This window comes from Mus caroli, unplaced genomic scaffold, assembly GCF_978045245.1.
Source record: "Mus caroli unplaced genomic scaffold, Mus_caroli_1 scaffold_13, whole genome shotgun sequence".
Classification (NCBI taxonomy): domain Eukaryota; kingdom Metazoa; phylum Chordata; class Mammalia; order Rodentia; family Muridae; genus Mus; species Mus caroli.
In genome coordinates this window covers 17741342-17760824 of record NW_028227268.1, presented here as the reverse complement: position 1 = coordinate 17760824, position 19483 = coordinate 17741342, and the positions used below count along the sequence as shown (strand labels likewise).

General features: G+C 40.0%; 1 protein-coding gene across 9 annotated transcripts in view; it reads right to left on the bottom strand.

The window, feature by feature from the left end:
- Kansl1 (KAT8 regulatory NSL complex subunit 1) overlaps positions 1-19483 on the bottom strand; it is a 129903-nt gene that overhangs the window by 9645 nt on the left and 100775 nt on the right. For all 9 annotated transcript variants that reach the window (XM_085829488.1, XM_085829491.1, XM_021176689.3 and 6 more), the window contains 4 exons: positions 15040-15155; positions 14239-14431; positions 6964-7129; positions 278-460 (listed from right to left, as the gene is read on the bottom strand). In XM_085829488.1, coding sequence (XP_085685614.1) covers positions 278-460; positions 6964-7129; positions 14239-14431; positions 15040-15155 — 658 coding nt within the window. The remainder of the gene's footprint in view (positions 1-277; positions 461-6963; positions 7130-14238; positions 14432-15039; positions 15156-19483) is intronic.

Sequence of the window (19483 nt, the reverse complement as noted above, 5' to 3'; positions counted from 1 at the left end):
CACAAACAGAAATGCTAACATCAGGCTTCAGAAGTCAACCTGCCCACATCATATTGCTGCTGGCTGTTCACTCAACATTTAAGGTCCTGCCTGTTTGAGCTTCCAAAGTCTATCAGAAAGCGTCCCAAACAATCAGATGGAGTAAGCTGTAAGCTGAATTAATTAACTCAATGCTTTTCTCAATTCCAGAATACTGGTGTAGAAACCCAAAAAATACAGGAGGTAAAAATCGTAGCAATAGTGATTCCAGAGGATCCTTCAGTTCCTGGAAACTTACTGGCAGTTGTAAGGAAGGAGTTGACCAACTTGTGTCTGTCTTTACGAACTGGATCTGATAGACTGCATGGCATGGTCGCTCTGTGCTTAAGAGAAAACTTTTTGGTAGGTTTGATCTTGTCAAAAGGCTTGTTTTGCCACTGAGACTTCAGCATGCTCTGGAAGTGCAGGCTTGTGGGAACATCTGTAAGAAACATAAAACACTGCAGGTTAGTCCAAGAACCTGACCCTCCGGCGGTCAATATACCTATTTCACACACCTTTCTGGTTTAACAAGTAGTCTCATTTGCCAAAGCAGGGGCTGCCATATGGAAGAGCCACTTATGTCATCTTTATTGTTGATCATTCTATCATAAGTAGTTACCATCTCGGCCTTTTATTTACAAGTTCCAATAGGGGTAAAAATACAACACCTTTTTATACATTGATGGGAGAATTCCTTTCCCATGGGTTACTCTAAGTTTGCTGGTCTTGTTGGTGTGGCATATTGTAAACATCCATTTCTAGACACTTATATTTAAACCTATTTCTATTTATTTATAAGCATGATATACTCACTGAGCAATTACTTATGCTGGCTTATGACATAGCATATCCTATGCTATCTGCAGCTATAGTTGATATCCCCTTCCTCCAGTGCAAGTTATGCCACCCCCCCTTGCTCTAGAGCCCTATCATCATGCCTTTTGACTATCTATGCTTTCTTTTAAAGCTAATTAGGTTTAAACAAACAAACACCCCAAAAACAAAAATCACTCCCTCTTTACCCTCTAAGACAAAGTCTTACTATGTTCCTTAAGCTCTAGTGATCCTCCTGCTTTAGCCTTCTGAGTAGCTGTGACTGTAGCCATGGACCACCATGGCTGGTTCTAAATTAATATGTATTTTCCTAAGAATTAAGTATTTTAGTAATTCCTTAGAAAATTAATTTTGAGGATCCCAATTATTTTCCTGTCGGCTTTAGGTTAGTCTTCCATTGTACTCTAATACTGAGTACTTAGTTACTAAGACAGTATAACTGTTTTTCAAGCTTTTATTAAAAAACAAAACAAAACAAAAAACCCAAGCACAGTACCTGAGAAACTTAGGCAGGAGGAGGACTGCTGTGAGATCTAAGGCTAAAGCCTAAGTGACTGTTTCAATAAAAATCAAGCCTGGTCTTTTAGTACCTCTCAATTTTGGTGGCTCACTGTTCACTTACAGTATACTTCTGGACTATACTATGGCTCATTTTGATTTTTTGTGACAGAGTCTATATGTCCTTTGCTGAACTTTGCTATGTACACCAGGCTGGCTGGTCAAAACTCAATTCCTTGCTACTTGCAAGGAGACTGAGACAGTATGCATAACACAGGTTCAAACCACACAAACTGCAAAATTGGGAAGTGGAAGCAGACACAAAGTTCTACTCCTAAGCAAAAAGCTCTCTGCAACTGATACCTGCTGTAAAAGAAAAAAAAAAAAAAATCCAGTTTTCTCCAATGGACTGTTATTATGTGTATCAAATACACTCCAAGGCAAGCCCCATGCCCAAGAGTAGTTTGGCCAACACAAAATGGACTTTATGTTTTTTGTGTGTCTGTTTTTCAAGACATGGTTTCTCTGTGTAGCCCTGGCTGTCCTCAAATTCAGAGTTCCAAGCTGGGCCACCACTGTCCAGCTGGGCTTCATGTTTTTATGTTCTATTTTGATTTTGTTCTGTCATTTTTGACTTATTGGTTTGTTTGGATTTTTCTTTCTCTCATTTTTTTTAAGAGAAAAAGAACATGAAGCTGAATGAGTATGAAGATAGGGAGAAGCTAGAAGAGAGACCAAAATTACATGAAAAATAATGGTCTAGCCCCACTCTACAGTTTTTGTTTGTTTGTTTTGTATAGCCTTGGCTGGCCTAGAGTCAAGAGATATCCGACTGCCTTTGCTTCCCAAATGCTGGCAATAAAGGCTTGTGCCACCAACTTCAGTTCACATGGTGCTGGGGATGGAATTCAGTGCCTCATCCATACTAGGCAACACTATACTAACTGAGCTATATCCCAAGCAAAAAAAAATCCCAAATGTATTTTTAACTCTGCCAATGAATGTAAGAAAATTTACAGCTGTTATCTATCTGTACCATGTATGTATCTGGTGTCAATGATGTCTGAATTCCCAAAGGTGGAGTTTTAAATGGTTGTGAGCTACTACGTGGGTGCTGGGAACTGAATCCTGGGTCCTCTGCAAGAACAGCAAGGTGTGGCAATGGCACGCACCTTTTAAACCTCAGCCCTTGAGAGGCAGAGGCTGGTATCTAGATCTTTTTCATGAGTTTGGCCAGTCTGGTCTACAGAGAGTTCCTGGACAGCTAGGGCTACTCGGGAGAATGACCACAAGGGTCCAGAAGTTTTGTAGATTTTTTTTTTTTTTAAATGAAATGAGGGTCAGGGCTATAGTCCAGTTGCAGAACACTTTTCTAGGATATGCAATGCCCTGGGTTCGATTCTAGCACATAAAAAAAGTAAGGGATAGAAGATGGACAAATGGAAGGGTAAGCTGACAAGGGAAAAAGATTCATCTTAACCCCTAAAATAAATACACCGAACAGCTGAGTGTAATGGTGCATGCCTCTAAATCCCAGGACTTGGTGGTAGGAACAGAAGAACTGCTGCAAGTTCCAGGCTAGCTAAGGCTACATATAGTGAGACCTTATCACAAAACAAACTACAAAACAGACTCTCACACACAGAAAGTAATTTCTTTTAATCACTTTTATAAAAGAATGGGCAAGACCCTGTTAACTTCCCCAATCAGTGGACAACACAAGTTCCTAGGTATTGTTGGTCTGAGTAGGTACACTATCCGAATGGTAGTTATCCTAAGGACATGGAAAAAGTAAAAAATCTGAACATGGGCTGGGTTGTAGCTCAGTGTTTGCCCATAACTAAGCTCTCATTTTAAAAATGAGTACTGAAAATTAAAACAAACTAGAAAGACTGGAAGGCCTGAACAAAGATAAAACATTTAAGATGATGGGCGTGTAGCTTGCATGTATATAATCCTGCACTCTGGAGGGTACGGTATGAGGGCCAACTACTAGTCTGAGGTCTGCATGGATACACATTTTGATACTCTTAAAAAAATGTAAAAAACCACAAGAGATTCATTCAGCTGTAAGACATCCCACATTCCACTTACATAAGATCAACATGCTATTATTTAAGCAGATGTAGTGCCTAATCAGGTAAATAAAGGAAAATATAAATTGATTATCAACTCCATCTCAAACTACTACTTCCTTAAAGAAAACGAAATGTGACTGAAAAAGTGAGTCTTCAGTTCACCAAGTTCTGATATTCTGTGTTCTTTGAAGGATTCTAGTTGTTATTTTCCACCATTTTCTCAAGCCTACTTATCGTGGTGTTTTGCAATGCTCACTTCTTCCTCCTGCTGGGAAGTCATATACCCTTGAGAACTCATGTTGGCAGTGTCTCAAAACAAAACAACCAACAAAAACCCAAAAACCAAACAAACAAAAAATCCAGCATAGATCTTCCCAGCCACCAGGTGGCACTCTCATCAGGCCGTGTTTCTATTCCCAAAGAGCATAAAGATTTCTATTCTCACTAGGTAAGAACTAAACTGATAAGAAAACACAGGCCATCCTGCTGCAATACTAATAAATAATTGCACCCTAGTCCCTCATCTTCTACAGCTGGAGATAAAGGTTTCACACAACTACTTAAAGTTATTTTTCAATATTGGAGGTTAAACAAATAGTTTTACATATGCTAATAAGCAAGAGCTCTACCAACAGCTACAAGACCAGCCCTATTTTTACCTCCCCATCCCCAGCTTTTTGGTTGCTGTGGTTTTGAGATGCCCTGGGATTATAGATGTATGGCACCACAGACTTTCTGCTGAACAAGAACCATGCCTGTGCCTTTACTTGCTAAGAAGCCTCTTTCCTTCCCTCTTATGAACATTTGCTCAATTAATAAGAAAGAGATGAGGTCTCAGCTGGCCCTTTAGTCCTAGCACAGAGGCAGAGAGGCAGGCCTGATCCACAGAGTGGCTGTTACACAGAGAAACCCTGTCTTGAAAAATTAAAAAGAGATAGGGGAATCTTACTATGTAGCCCAGGCTGGCCTAGAACTCAAGAGATCCATTTGCCTTGATTTTTGAGTGCAGGGATTTATGGTGAACACCCCCAAACACTTTAATTTCAATTTCTTTCTCAGTTATTTGAGATGAATTCTCACTAAAGTATAGAACTTGTTACGTCAACCAGGTGGGCCTCAAACTCATGGGAATTTCCCCACTTCTCTCTCTCAGGTGTTATGATTCTTAAGTGTGCATCACCACATCTGCCTCTTTTTATTTTAATAAAGAGTCTATGGCTGGGCGTGGTGGCGCACGCCTTTAATCCCAGCACTCGGGGAGGGGGGTGGGCGGCAGAGGCAGGTGGATTTCTGAGTTCAAGGCTAGCCTGGTCTGCAAAGTGAGTTCCAGGACAGCCAGAGCTACACAGAGAAACCCTATCTCGAAAACAAACAAACAAACAAACAAAGAGAAAGAGTCTATGTAAACAGCAAGTCTCCTGTCTTAGCCTCCAGTTAATAGCTAGGATTGCAGGACTGTCAATAAGGCCTATGCAGCTCAAATCTTCTGGAAATTGCCAGGCTCAATTTCATATCTGGAAAATGTAACAGAAGCGCCTAAAATATGCTAAAGCTGGAAGATACAACACGACAAACAATGGCAGATGATTTTGGTCCCAACAACTCTACAAACTGATGAGGAAATACAAATAAAATACACAGTGCCAGACCGGGTAGCAGTGGTGCACACCTTTAATCCCAGCACTTGGGAGGCAGAGGCAGACGGATTTCTGAGTTCAAGGCCAGCCTGGTCTACAGAATGAGTTCCAGGACAGCCAGGGCTACATAGAGAAACCCTGTCTCAGAAAAAAACGAAGAAGAAAAACAAACAAACAAAACACACACAGTGCCACAGAATAGCTATCACATTAAAAAATTCCAAATGTAGAGGAGAAGCCCCAATAAACACCCCAAAAATTAATAGATAATAAATTTGATGGAAATAGTAGGTTGGGAATGCAGAATGCTTGTCCTCTTAAAGCCCTGGGTCTGGGACTAATGTCCAGCACCCACATAAACCCAATACGATACACATGCCTGTAATTCCAACGCACTCAAGACGGAGGTAGGAGGATCATAAGTTCAAAAGTCATTTTGGCTACAGAGTGAATTTGAGGCTACAGAATACATGAGACCCTGACACACTACCTGTTCCTAAGTGAGGATGGGGAAATCAATAGACCTAAACTCACACTATGGTTTAGTAAGAATGTAACCATTTATAATTTAAAGGAGTCAAAACAATACTAATCTTGTCTTTTAAAAAAAGTGGGGGCAAGGCATGGTGGCTCCTCTCTTTAATCTCAGCACTCGGGAGGCAGAAGCAGGCAGTGAGTTCAAGGCCAGCCTGGTTTACATAACAAGTTTAGGATAGCCAGGACCAGACAGAGAGACCCTGTCTCAAAACAAAATTGTGGGAAATCCCCTACTTTTACACCATCTTTTAGAGAAGAAACTGCAAGAGGGCAAGCCAAAGCAGCTCTAAATACAATGGACAGGAATTGCAGCAATGCAGTCACACGCTGACTTGCTGGTCTTCACTGGTGCACAAAGCCATTCAAAGACATTTGTAAATTGGCAATACCTCAGGGATGCTATTCATATAGACTATAGTGAGTATGGTGCCCTCTAAAGCTGGGCATGTCTGTTTCTGAGAATCTCTCAATTTATAAGCTAGGTGCATTCTAATGTGGCTGTTATTTAGACTATAAGAAAATTATCCCAACAGGAACATTATTAAACATAGTAGTTAAACCTGTGATTGAAATTGCTTAGATCTGATCTTATAGGCAAGCAAAATATTTTAGAATCCTACTTGGAATGGTGTAGTACCTATATGTTCAAATTTAGTCCTGTAAATTGAGCTTAGTTATCAACTCTCTCTGTCTAAACCCCAAAACTATGGTTAGAAGTTTAAGCGTTACAAATATATTTTGAATCAAGAAAACTAAAATCTGGGGGCTGGAGAGATGGCTCAGGGGTTAAGAGCACTGACTGCTCTTCTGAAGGTCCTGAGTTCAAATCCCAGCAACCACATGGTGGCTCACAACCATCTGTAATGAGATCTGATGCGTCTTCTGTGGTATCTGAAGTCAGCTACAGTGTACTCACACATAAATAATAAATAAATCTTAAAAAACAAAAAGAAAATTAAAATCTGGTAGGAAAGATAGCTTAGCAGATAAGAGCACTTGTGGCTCTTATAAAAGATCCAGGTTCAGTTCCCAGCACCCACATGGAGGCTCACAATTAATTCCAGTTCCAGATTTGACCTCTGAGCATCAGAAATGCTCCTGGTACATATAGATGTGGCAATACTCACACAAAAAAATAAACAAACCTTGAAAAATTAAAATAAACATAAAAAGTCAGGCTTGGTGGCACACATTTGTAATCCTAGCACTTGGGAGGCTGAGGCAGGAGGTTTACCTCGGACAAGTTTTTGTTGACAGAAAGTGAGTGATATTAAGTATCTGTTCTCACTGGTTTTCTTTCAGCTGGAACCCTTTTGGATCACTGATTAGACTCTAGTAAACTCTGCTGTCTTTCTTACCATCTGGAAATGCTAGCACAGGGTGAACACACGAGTCCAACTGGGAAAGACGCTCTAACAGAGGTGCTTCATAGTGGATTTCAGGAGGCATGGTGTTCACACTGCCTGAACCACACAGTGCACAAGAGGGATTCACATCACAGCCAGAGCGGACATTACGGTGAACCTGTGAAAAGAAAACCAAAAGTGACAATTTGTCTCTGATAAACACAGTGGTGTATGCTTTTGGTCCCAAGCACCTGGACCTCTCCAACCGTCTGACCTCTACCTTCAAAAAAACATAACACAAGCCGGGCGTGGTGGCGCACGCCTTTAATCCCAGCACTCGGGAGGCAGAGGCAGGCGGATTTCTGAGTTCCAGGCCAGCCTGGTCTACAAAGTGAGTTCCAGGACAGCCAGAGCTACACAGAGAAACCCTGTCTCGGAAAACAAACAAACAAACAAACAAAGCAAACCATATATAAGGACAAGATAGAGTTAAAAGAATAAATTTAACTCCTCTAAAGACTTAATTATGTAAACCAATTTTTCTTTTTCTTTTTTAGATTTTTAAACTTTGAGACAAAAAGCTGAGATGTCTAAAATGGAGTCCCTACAATCTTGTGTTAAAAAGAACAAGTCTGTCATTCGCCAAAGTATGACTCAGTTTTCCCTATTGAACGCTGCCTTCTGTTAAGAGGCAAGGTTGTACTGTTTCTCAGATTGCCCTTAAACACCAAAAATCCCTTCTAATTCCCAATGCTAGAGAAGAGTATGTGCACCTTCATAATTACTATGTTTTTTTCTGTTTTCCCCTTTTATGAAAATGTGAACAATAACTCACAGAGCCAAGGTTGACCCCAAAACTCTACTTGCTTTCACCTCTACCACCTTACCACCCACACATCCACATGCTGGGACTAAGTATCCTGAAGATGAAACTGGGTAAACTGAAGGGAAAAATTCCAGTATGTTGCAATGATAGATGCTGCTGAGAGAAAAAGATAATAACTGTATGTGATTATCTTACCTGAACATCATTAATTACTATTTGATGACAAAATTACCCATCCTACCTAGTTAATTAGAGTTGCAGGTCTCTGTCTAAAAAACCAAAAAACCAAAAAACAGAACAAAACACAACAAACCCTAAAAACCAAACTAACCAACCAAAACATCTCTCCATTAATGTGGTCTCCCTTCCCCCCAGCCTGGAACCTGCCTGCTCTAGGGTGGAGCTACCGGCTCATTTGTCCTGCCACGCCTACCTACTGCTGGAACCTGCCTTTGCCGTCTGGAGGCACACACGTGTTCGTCCTGCTACTGGACCCTGAGTTACTTGGCGGGAAATTGGGTTCCCTCCCCCTTCCTTTATAAACTGAGTGTCTGGAAATATTAAATTGAGCCTCGAACAGAATCTGTTTGTCCTGGCTTCATTCTTTTCTTCCGCCCTATCTAGTTACCTCTCTTTCAGCCTGAACTGCCCTTCTTCAGTCGAACCGTTCGTGTTGTGGACCGCGGGCGGGCCGCAACACATTAAAATAAAAGACTTTCAAAAAATGAAAGCTTGGTGCTTGTGTAGTTCCATAGAACTACCATTAAGACCTATTACAAACAAAACAAAACAATTACATTTTTAGAATTTCTTAAATTAAAATTTTAAGTGTGTGTGTGGGTGTGTGTGGGTGGAGAGAGAGAGAGAGAGAGAGAGAGAGAGAGAGAGAGAGAGAGAGAGAGAACGAACACCACTTGCCTTGAGTGTTCGCTCTTTCTACTAGGTTCCAGAGCAAAACTCAAGTAGTTAAGCTTGATGACAAGTCCCTTCCTTTATGGGTGGCTAAACTAGCCTATGAGACCGCCACTGTCAGACTTTAAGAGCCTTTAGACTGCTGGTGCTCCAGGATTACTAACTAGAGTTATGTTGTTTGTCAGTGCTCACTCTCTTTTGCTCTAATTCATCCCCAACATAAACTATCTCCAAATTTATCTTCCAACAAATAGTTTATGACTCCTTCCTGTTGATTTTAAAATTAAAATCTAGAGGCTAAAAAGTTTAAAAAAACATCTCTGGAACTCAAGGCCTTTGATAATTTTCAACTATCTCCAACAAGTTTATCTTACTAAAGCCTTTGTTCCAAAACTGGTACTAAGATCTACAAATGACAAACATGTATATAAAACACCCACCACATAAAATAAAAATAAATATCTAAAAATAACACCCACAAAAGTATTAAAGACAATGGGATAAGCCTATTATATTAGCATCTCAGGCTTCGACAGGAGGAGCACAGGTTCAAGACCAGATGGGGCCATTTAGTGAGAACTTGTCTCAAAATGGAAGAGAAATGAGGATGCAGCCACTTGTAGAGTGCTTGCTTAGCATGTACAAGGACTCTGCAGTCAATTCATAGTGCCACGAGAAAAAAAAAAAAAAACAAAACCAAAAACATGAAGGAAGAAAAAGAAAGAAGGGGGAAGAAAGGGAAATAGAATGAAAAAGTGAAACTTAAAAAAAAAAAAAAAAATCACACGGGTTGGAGAGATGGTTCAGGGGTTAAGAGCACTGACTGGCCGGGCTTGGTGGTGCATGCCTTTAATCCCAGCACTCGGGAAGCAGAGGCAGGCGGATTTCTGAGTTCGAGGCCAGCCTGGTCTACAAAGTGAGTGCCAGGACAGCCAGGGCTACACAGAGAAACCCTGTCTCGAAAAAACAACAACAAAAACAAAACAAAACAAAAAAAACAACAACAAAAAAACAAGAGCACTGACTGATCTTCCAATGGTCCTGAGTTCAAGTCCCGCCAACTCACAACCATCTGTAATGGGATCTGATGCTTCTTCTGGTGTGTGAAGACAGCTACAGTGTACTCACATACATAAAATAAATAAATCTTAAAAAACAAAAGCACACGGCTTGTCCCCAAAATACTTTCATTGTGAATGAAGGTATTTTGTGTGTGTGTGTGTGTGTGTGTGTGTAAAAGTGCTGTGTTTAAAAGCATTAAAGAGGGCTGGCGAGATAGATCAGCCGGTAAGAGCAATGACTGCTCTTCTGAAGGTCCCTAGTTCAAATCCCAGCAACCACATGGTGGCTCACAACCACCTGTAATGACGTCCTCTTCTGGTGCATCTGAAGTCAGCTACAGTGTACTTACATATAATAATAAATAAATCTTTAAAAATAAATAAATAAATAAATAGATATATAAACAAAAGCATCAAAGAAAGGTAAGAAAGGTCAGAGAAGATGGCTCAGTATTTAGACACTGCTCTTCTAGAAAACCAGGGTTCAATTCCCAGCACCAACATGAAAGCTCCAAAGTGTTTATAACTCTAGTTCCAGGGGGTCTGATACCTTCTTCTGGCATCAGGATTGCAAGTGGTACACATATATACATATGGGCACACATTAAAAACAACAACAATAACAAAAAAAGCAAGATAAAAAAAGCATGGTGGGAGCCGGGCTTGGTGGCGCATGCCTTTAATCCCAGCACTCGGGAGGCAGAGGCAGGCGGATTTCTGAGTTCGAGGCCAGCCTGGTCTACAGAGTGAGTGCCAGGACAGCCAGGGCTACACAGAGAAACCCTGTCTCGAAAAAACTAAAAAAAAAAAAACTAAAAAAAAAAAAAAGCATGGTGTACACCTTTAATCCCAGCATCTGGGGGCAGACCTCTGAGTTCAAGGACAGCCTGATCTACATAATGATTTACAGGACAGCCATTGCTATATACTGAGATGCTGTCTCAAAAAGCCAAATTAAAAAAAATACACTGTGGTGACTTTCCAACAACTAATACAACATGTTACCCACCACTTCCCTTTTTTCAGATAGAGACCCACACTATTTGAACCCGTGAGCCACCGACCTCCCAGTGTTGGAGGCTTGCAGTACCTTCATACCTGACTAGTAAAATACATTGTTTTCTTGTCATGAACTCTTCAGAAAAATCACTGATTTACAGGACAATGAAGGAGAGACTCTAACAAATATCTACTCTTCCAGTTGTCCTGAGTTCAATTCCCAGCAACCATGTGTTGGTGCAAACCATATATAATGGGATCTTCTGGCATACAGGCATGTATGCTGATAGAGCACTCGTGTATAAATAAATAAATAAATAAATAAAATCTTAAAACAAGATACACTGTACAAATGTGTAATGGAACAAAGGACATTAGGCATTAAAATTCATAGTCCAAATATTAATGATTACTACAATTCTCTTTACATTCAAAACCCTTTCACAGGAAATATAACAATTATATAAAGATAGATTCTGCTTCAAACAGGCTACTTTTCTATTTTCCTTCTCAAGAAGTGTTGAAAACACTCTTTAGTTTTATTTTAAGTTTAGTTTCATTTTTAGTTTTGTATGCCTATATTGTAGGGTCTGCACATTCCATTTATAATAACTGTTCATTTGAGGTCTCTCTAGTAAAGTTGACCCAGCCAGTTTCATCTTATTTCATTTGTCAACAGCTTCTGACATGGAAAATCACACCACCTGTCTTTTAGAAACCCCTCCAGCACACTACACTTCTGTGGAATTTTTCCTTTCTTAATCATTCTTGGTTGATTTTTTTCTTAGTTTTCACAGCTCTAACCTTTGAACTACTAAGAACTCATAGCCACACCTCTCCCTTCTCCGCAGTCCCCAACTCTACTTCACAGTCCTGCACCTTCCCACACCAGCTACAGGATAACCTGGGTAGTCTAGTTATTGATTGGTTTCGTAACTAGTAGTTAGGTTATTTCATGAATAAGGATTTTTGGTTTTTAATCTAATATTGTATCATCAATACCTAGAAGAGACATAACTCACCAAAATTCAAAAGGTATTTTACAAAAGAATCAATGTGTAAGAACAAAAATATTCATAAAGGAAAAACTTACCAGACAGGTACTCCAACATCTATATTATTACATAGATTTCATAAATTTCAAACTAAAATAAACTTTGCTATTCAATAAATAAGCAATCAAAAATTCATCACAATTTTGGAGTCATCTCCATTTTCTGTGATAATTTAGAAACTGTACTGAAAGTTGGGCAAGACAGCATATGGCTGACTCCATTTTTAGGCCTCAGGAGGTAAAGGCAGGAGACCTAAGAGATAAAGACCAGGCTGGCTAACAGAGACTCTGTCTCAAATCACAAAAAAGCAAAGAACAAAGGAAGAAGGGAGGGATGGAGAAGAGCTAAGAAAAGATAATTTAGTGAAGATACTTTTTTAAAAGCAAGTCTTTGTGGTTGGACAGATGGCTCAGCAGATGAGAGTATGTTTAGCTCCTTGCTGAACTGGGGTTGAACATGGTAGTTTATAACGGTCGTTAACCCAAGCCTTAGGGGGTCCAATATCTTTTGCTGATCTGGGAGTACTGTGTAACATACATGATACACATATAAACATTCTGGCCAAAAAAAAACATATAAACTTTTTTTTTTTTTTTTTTGGCCAGAGTGGTGGCGCACGCCTTTAATTCCAGCACTTGGGAGGCAGAGGCAGGTGAATTTCTGAATTTGAGGCCATCCTGGTCTACAGAGTGAGTTCCAGGACAGCCAGGGCTACACAGAGAAACCCTGTCTTGAAACCCCAACCCCTAGCCGGGCGTGGTGGCGCACGCCTTTAATCCCAGCACTTGGGAGACAGAGGCAGGCGGATTTCTGAGTTCGAGGCCAGCCTGGTCTACAAAGTGAGTTCCAGGACAGCCAGGGCTATACAGAGAAACCCTGTCTCTAAAAACCAAAAAAAAAAAAAAAAAAAAAAAAAAAAACAAACCCAGCCCCCCCCCAAACATTTTTTTTTATGTTTTAGTATGTAATACAGCTTTTTATATAAAAACAAGAGTCGGGCTGGTGAGATGGCTCAGTGGGTAAGAGCACCCGACTGCTCTTCCGAAGGTCCAGAGTTCAAATCCCAGCAACCACATGGTGGCTCATAACCATCCGTAATGAGATCTGACTCCCTCTTCTGGAGTGTCTGAAGACAGCTACAGTGTACTTACATATAATAAATAAATAAATCTTTAAAAAAAAAAAACCAAAAAAACAAGAGTCTACTACAAACATAAGAATCATACATACTACTGCATCTTTAAGTAGACTTTAATTCCATTCAATTTCCAGTGAATTAGAAGGTCCCAGTTATTATAATTTAATACATGTTATTTTTTCATATTGATTATTTTGGAACTTTACATCATGAACCTCAAGTCCACTCTTTTCCCAGCGATCTGAGGCCCTTGTGACCTATGCCCTCCCCACAAAAGAGCAGCACCAGCAAGCAGACAGAACCTCCACAAACCCAAGTCCACTCTGTGCCCAGACACTTATGGCAGCACATGTTTAAACTCGCCAAACTCCTGGTGGCAAGTTCCTTAAAGACCACTGACTCCACCAGGCAATACACATGGCACACATACAAACATTCAGGGAAAACAAGCACATTAAAACACAATTCTTATAACATCCGCCACTGTCACTTCTGGCAGAGTGGGTGTGGTAGTGTATACTTGTGATCATTCCGCCTAAGACAGAGGATCAGGAGTTCAGGCCGGCTTGGTTTACACAGGGAGACCTTATATCGAAATAAAACAGAAACAAAACAAACCAACAATCTCAAAAGCAAGAGTCAAGCCTGGTGGTTCACAGCTGCACACAGGGGGTAAAGCGGGAGTTTAGATCATCCTGGTCTACAAGTGATCTTGTCTCCAAATCAACATGTGGAAGGGAGAAGCCAGAGATGGCTTACTGCTCCACACCTGGTTGTTATTTTTGTTGGTTTACTTAAGACAGAGCCTTATGTAACCCTGGATGCCTTGAAATTTATTATTTAGTTTTTAATCAAGGCTGATCCTTTAACTCCTGATTCCTCCACTACTTGTCATGTACTGGGATTGTGCAGTTGTACCCCACCATGCCAGGCTTAAAACTTCCAATTTCACTGAGAACAGAGAAGATGAGAAATCCCCCTTCAAAGTGTTCATGGTAGAATTTAAGCTCTTCCATTTGTTTCAAAACTCAAGCCAGAAGTTTTCACATCTGCTTATCATGGTCTATGACCTTCCTATGAACAAAGCACAATGATACATATGAAACTATCACTTTAAACATGACATGCTAACTCAAAATGTAAAAGAATTAAAAATAAAAAAAGCAAAGCAACTACACCAAGTCCTAGGAAGCAGGTTAGGATTCAGTAGTTTTGAAGGTTCACAGGAGAACTTAGGGGCTAGCCAACTCTGGAGAGTATCAAAGCTGACCGCAGACCGGTTCTCTGAGCACCTACCTTCTTAGAAAGAGGAACGATGCTGCTGGGCCTAACAAGCCTCCGTTTCTTACAGGTCATTACAGGCCGGGTTCGGGCTGCAACACACGTGCCATCAGATGAAGAAACTAAATTCAGCCTTTGCTTTTTATGTAATTGTTCCTCAGCATCAGAGCTGTCACCTGGAACTTGGTCTGCCAGGACAGGCTGAAGACTACAAAAGGGGAGGAAGACACTTACTTTTCAGAACACAGAGGAAAGAAAGCCTGTAATGTGGGTTCCATCTCCTGACTTTTAAATGTTCACAGACACAAACAGGTCAACTCTGAATGACAATGCACATTAATCTAAGTGTGTTAATATTTTGTCTATGCTTAGTCAGGAGGCTGTCAGTGCATGATATCTATTATGTCTGCAAAGTGCAAAGGTCAATTTTTCAACCGTAAGTTTTTCTTCCATAATACAAATGTGACTAACAAAAGGTAAGAAAACAATTTTGCAAATATTAGTGAGCAGTCTTAAAAACAGTTCTATAAATAATGAATTCTGAGGATAATATGCATTCATATGCTCATGGAACCTATTAAGAACCTTCAAATAATTTGTAGGACTTTGTTTTACTCCAGGGCCAGTCCCTTTTAGACAATGGTAGGTACAAGGGATTGCATGAACATACTAAATAAAGTATACTTGGCATAGTATAAAACATACAAAGTATGAATGAGTGGTAGGGTTTTCCAATCTTGGCTGGGAATGACTAGGGGCTACAAATTCAACATTTATGAGTATTAAGTTTGAGAAGTAGAAGAGCTAAAACATTACCTGTTAACAACTCCATTGACAGGTCTCGGTGCTCCGCATGATTTGGTAGACAATGACTCTGTAATATTACTAACAAGGATACCATGGTTTTCTGATGGCTGAGAAACAGACTCAATCTGAGTAAAGAAAAGAGACAAAACACATTAATATTTATCTCAGCAGAGCCAGATGGTGGTAGTGCATGGCTTTAATCCCAGCACTTGAGAGGCGGAGGCAGAGGCAGGCAGATCTGAGTTTAAGGCCTCCCTGGTCTACAGAAGGAGTCCCAAAACAGCCAAGGCTACACGAAACTCTGTCTCAAAACAAAACAAACAAAACCCTATTTATCCCAGCATCACCACTTCATTGAAATTTCTGACAGTGAACTTCAAAACCAAACCAAAGCATGACGGGAATAAAGTAATCAAGACAATTAGCTCTGGAGAAAAAAGGAACCCAAATGTTTACCAGATTACAAATAGTACATACATATATACTGACAGAGGAAGGACCTCAACAAAAGTTTAGCAAAACAATTACAGAGTAACATGACTCTCCAAAAAGGGTAAATAACAATCAAGAGAGCCAAAAGGAAATTTCAGTATTATTAACTTTAGATGCTATAATATAAAAATTTGCTTTTCAAAAACTGTTAAACTTCATAGTGCTGGGAATCAAAACCAGTGCCAGAGCATGTCTGACAAATGCTGTAACACATATCTAGAATCCTCAGTTGTATTTTATTTTAAAATAGCTCCATGGATGGATGGACAGGACACAGCACCACACACACACACACACACACACAGCGCGCACATTTGGCTTTTCCCCCACGGAGACAGGGTGTCTCTATGTAGCCCTAGCTGTCCTGGACCTTGAGTACACCAGACTGGCCTTGAACTCAAAGATCTGTCAGCCTCTGCCTGAGTGTTACTACCCAGATTGCAAATATTTTTTGACAGAAAACTAAATTAAAATCTCAAATGATGGCTGGGGAGATGGACTAGTTAGTAAAGTGCTGGCCAAATATGTGATAACCTGAGTTCAGATCCCTGAACAAACACTAAGCTCAAGTAGTTCACATAAAGAAGTTAAGTGCAGAGACTAGAGACCCACACCTTTAATCCTAGCACTTACACAATAAAACATTAACTCAAAACCAACAAAACAAACAAACAAAACACCACTCCCCAAATCAAGCAAAGACTGTTTACTACTCTGGCTCCTAGCACTCATATCTAGTGTCCCACAACTACTTGTAATTACAGACCCAGGGGATTTGACTCCCTCTTCTGACCTCTGTAGGCACTGCACTGATGTGAAAAACCACACTCAGACACAAACATATACACATAATTGAAAATAAAAAAATAGAAATAGAGCTGGTGAGATGGCTCAGTGGGTAAGAGCACCCGACTGCTCTTCCAAAGGTCCAGAGTTCAAATCCCAGCAACCACATGGTGGCTCACAACCATCCGTAACGAGATCTGGCGCCCTCTTCTGGAGTGTCTGAAGACTGCTACAGTGTACTTATAATAAATAAATAAATCTTAAAAAAAAAATAGAAATAAGAGGCTAGAGAGATAATTCAGAATTAAGATTATTGAATTTTCTTCTAGAGGACTGACGTTTGATTGCTGGCACCCACATGTCAGTTCACAACCATCTAAAGCACCAATTCCAGGGGATCCTATGCTCTCTTTTGGTCTCCATAAGTAACAGAAACTCATGTGGTGCACAGAATTACATGGTTGAAAAATACTCACATACATAAAAAACATTAAAATGCAACCTAGAAATGTGGGTAATGTGAATATAGTTGAAGAGACAGACAGGCAGACTCTTGGAACATGCTGTTCGGCCAGCCTAGATAAGTGCCACTCCACTGAGAGAAGCATAGTTACTAGGACATCCGATGTTGCCTCCTGCCTCAGCACTTGTATGTATACACATATGCACCCACTTGCACACATACATACAAATTTCAAATGAATGCAATCATCTCCTACTGCTTTATTTTCTATCTGGTTCTATGGATCAAACCCAGAACCTTGTGCATGACAGACTAACAACTACCTTTATAGAAATCAAATATATATTTAGAATACAAATAAGGAAGCTGTTTAAGGAAACTCCATTAAATATAAAACAAATTTTCTATTTACAGGTTATATATACTTCACAAAAGGTGAGAGAGCTCAGAGTATGGTGGTAATCCCATCATCTAGGAGGTAAAGGCAGGACAAACAACCAAATGGAGGCTGGAGTGAGAAGTGAGTCTGATTGTCAATCATATCTCTGAATTATAGGCAATAAAGACAGGAATACAGGTAATAATTGATTTTGGAGTTGCAGAAAAAAAACAAAACCACATAGATACAGTGATTGTAGTTTCTGATTCTTTACACTCAGAATTAGCTCTGGGGTATTCCGAATTTCTTGTAATTTCTAAGATGCACTTAATAGATCAATGATCCAAGGTTCCTACCCCACCCCCACTCCCAGTGCCATGGATTAGTATATCCTAATCCAGTGTTTCTCAACCTGTAAGAGCCCTCTGGGGGTCGAACAATCCTTTCATGGGGGTCGCCCTAAAACCACTGGAAAACATATCTTTACATTATGACTAAAAATAGTGGTAAAGTTGCAGTTATGAAGTAGCAACAAAAATAATTTTATGGTTGGTTGCGCCATAAAAGAGCACTGGTTGCTCTCCTACAGGACCTGAGTTTGCATACGGTTGTCTTTGTGAGTATGTATCACATGTGTTAAACAAACAAATATACATGCAAACAAAACAACCATGCACATAAATAATTATAAATATAAATAATTATGATTTAAAATATACATAAAAATCATAAGAGTATTAGAGAACTATTTTAAAATTTCCTTTACAACTGGGTAATTATATATTTGCATGGTGACATAAACCTGTAATCCAAGCACCGGGGAAGCAGAGGTAGAAATATCAAGAGGTTAAGCCATACTGAACTACACTGTCAAACCAGGTCACAATAACAAAACCAGATAAGCCCAAGTAGTCTCTGAAATGCTTTGTGAAGATCTACTATCTGCAAGGAATCTGAAAAAGTACAAACAAATATTACAGCAAGAAAAAGTAATGGGAATCAATAGCACGGGCTGTGCAGCATTTGGAAGGGAAAGAGGACCAAGAGTTCAAGGGAATCCTCAGCTATGTGGAACCCAGTCTCCACCACCTGATCCTACTCTCTGAACCCCCCAAAAAACAAACATGGGGCGGGGGCACCATGAAAAAAAAAAGAGAGAAAAATTTAAGGTTTAGGTTAGTTTTAACTAGAGGATGTACGACTGTTTGGTTTAGAAGACTATTTGTGGGTATGTACAAACAGGCAATTTCATATCCATTTAAAACATGGTGTTGTGAGGCAGAAATAGGAAGATTTCAAGCTACAGGTTAGCCTGAATTACATAGGAACTGGAGCCCAGCTTGGGTTAAGAATCTGGTCTCAGAAATAAAAATTTAAAAAATGTTTCAGCATAAATTTCTGAAATTGTGTTATCTAAATGTTGAATAAGGTACCAATATTGACTCTCTATTTAATTAAGGTTTCCTTAGAAGAGAGATTAAAAGGGTCATTTTTATCTTTGTTTATTGACACAGGATCTCAGTATGTATTTCTGGCTATACTGGAACTTGCTATATGGCTATCAGACTGGCCTCAAACACAAAACGATCAGCCTACTTCTGTGTCTTCTGAGTGCCGGGGTTAACTAACTTACTTTCTTTTCCTCTCTCTCTCCTCTCTCCCTTCCTCCCTCCCCCCCCCCCCCAGACAGGGTTTCTCTGTATAGCACTGGCTATCTTGGACCTTCACTTTGAAGACCAGGATGAGTGCTGGGTTTAAAAGTGTTTGCTACCACGCCCAGCTCAGAACTTTTAACTGCAAAGACACTTGGCAGAATAAGTGGTACTGTTAGGCTTGCCCCTCTAGCATAGCTGCAGCCATTTTGTTCCAGGCCTGCCAGTTATTTTATACTATTGCTATAATATGCCCACTAGTCACTGACAGAAAAATAACTTGACTCAAAGCAGTATCATGCTGATCACATACTGTTATGTTCTGAGGTTTGTTATGTTAAGAAATTCCACAAAGCTTTATGTAGGACCTATCAAATTAAAGGTCACAATAAACTATTATGTCTAAAATGGCTTTGGTTAGAGCCCACGGCCAAGGAGCACTTCCTGTGTCTGTGTGATGAGCTCACTGTGGGTTTTGTGGTTTTACCCTTTATAAGCTGACAGAAAAAGATGTTTGAGTCGTAGCCTCGTCCTGAATTTTGAATTACTGCCCCTATGTGTTCAATAAACCAACCCTGTCTAACTGTTTGTGTGGTCTGTGGTTTGACTCTTGGACCCCAACAGTTACCATTCTTAACACAAATCTTATTACAAAAATTACAGAAAGAATTTGCCCTGAAG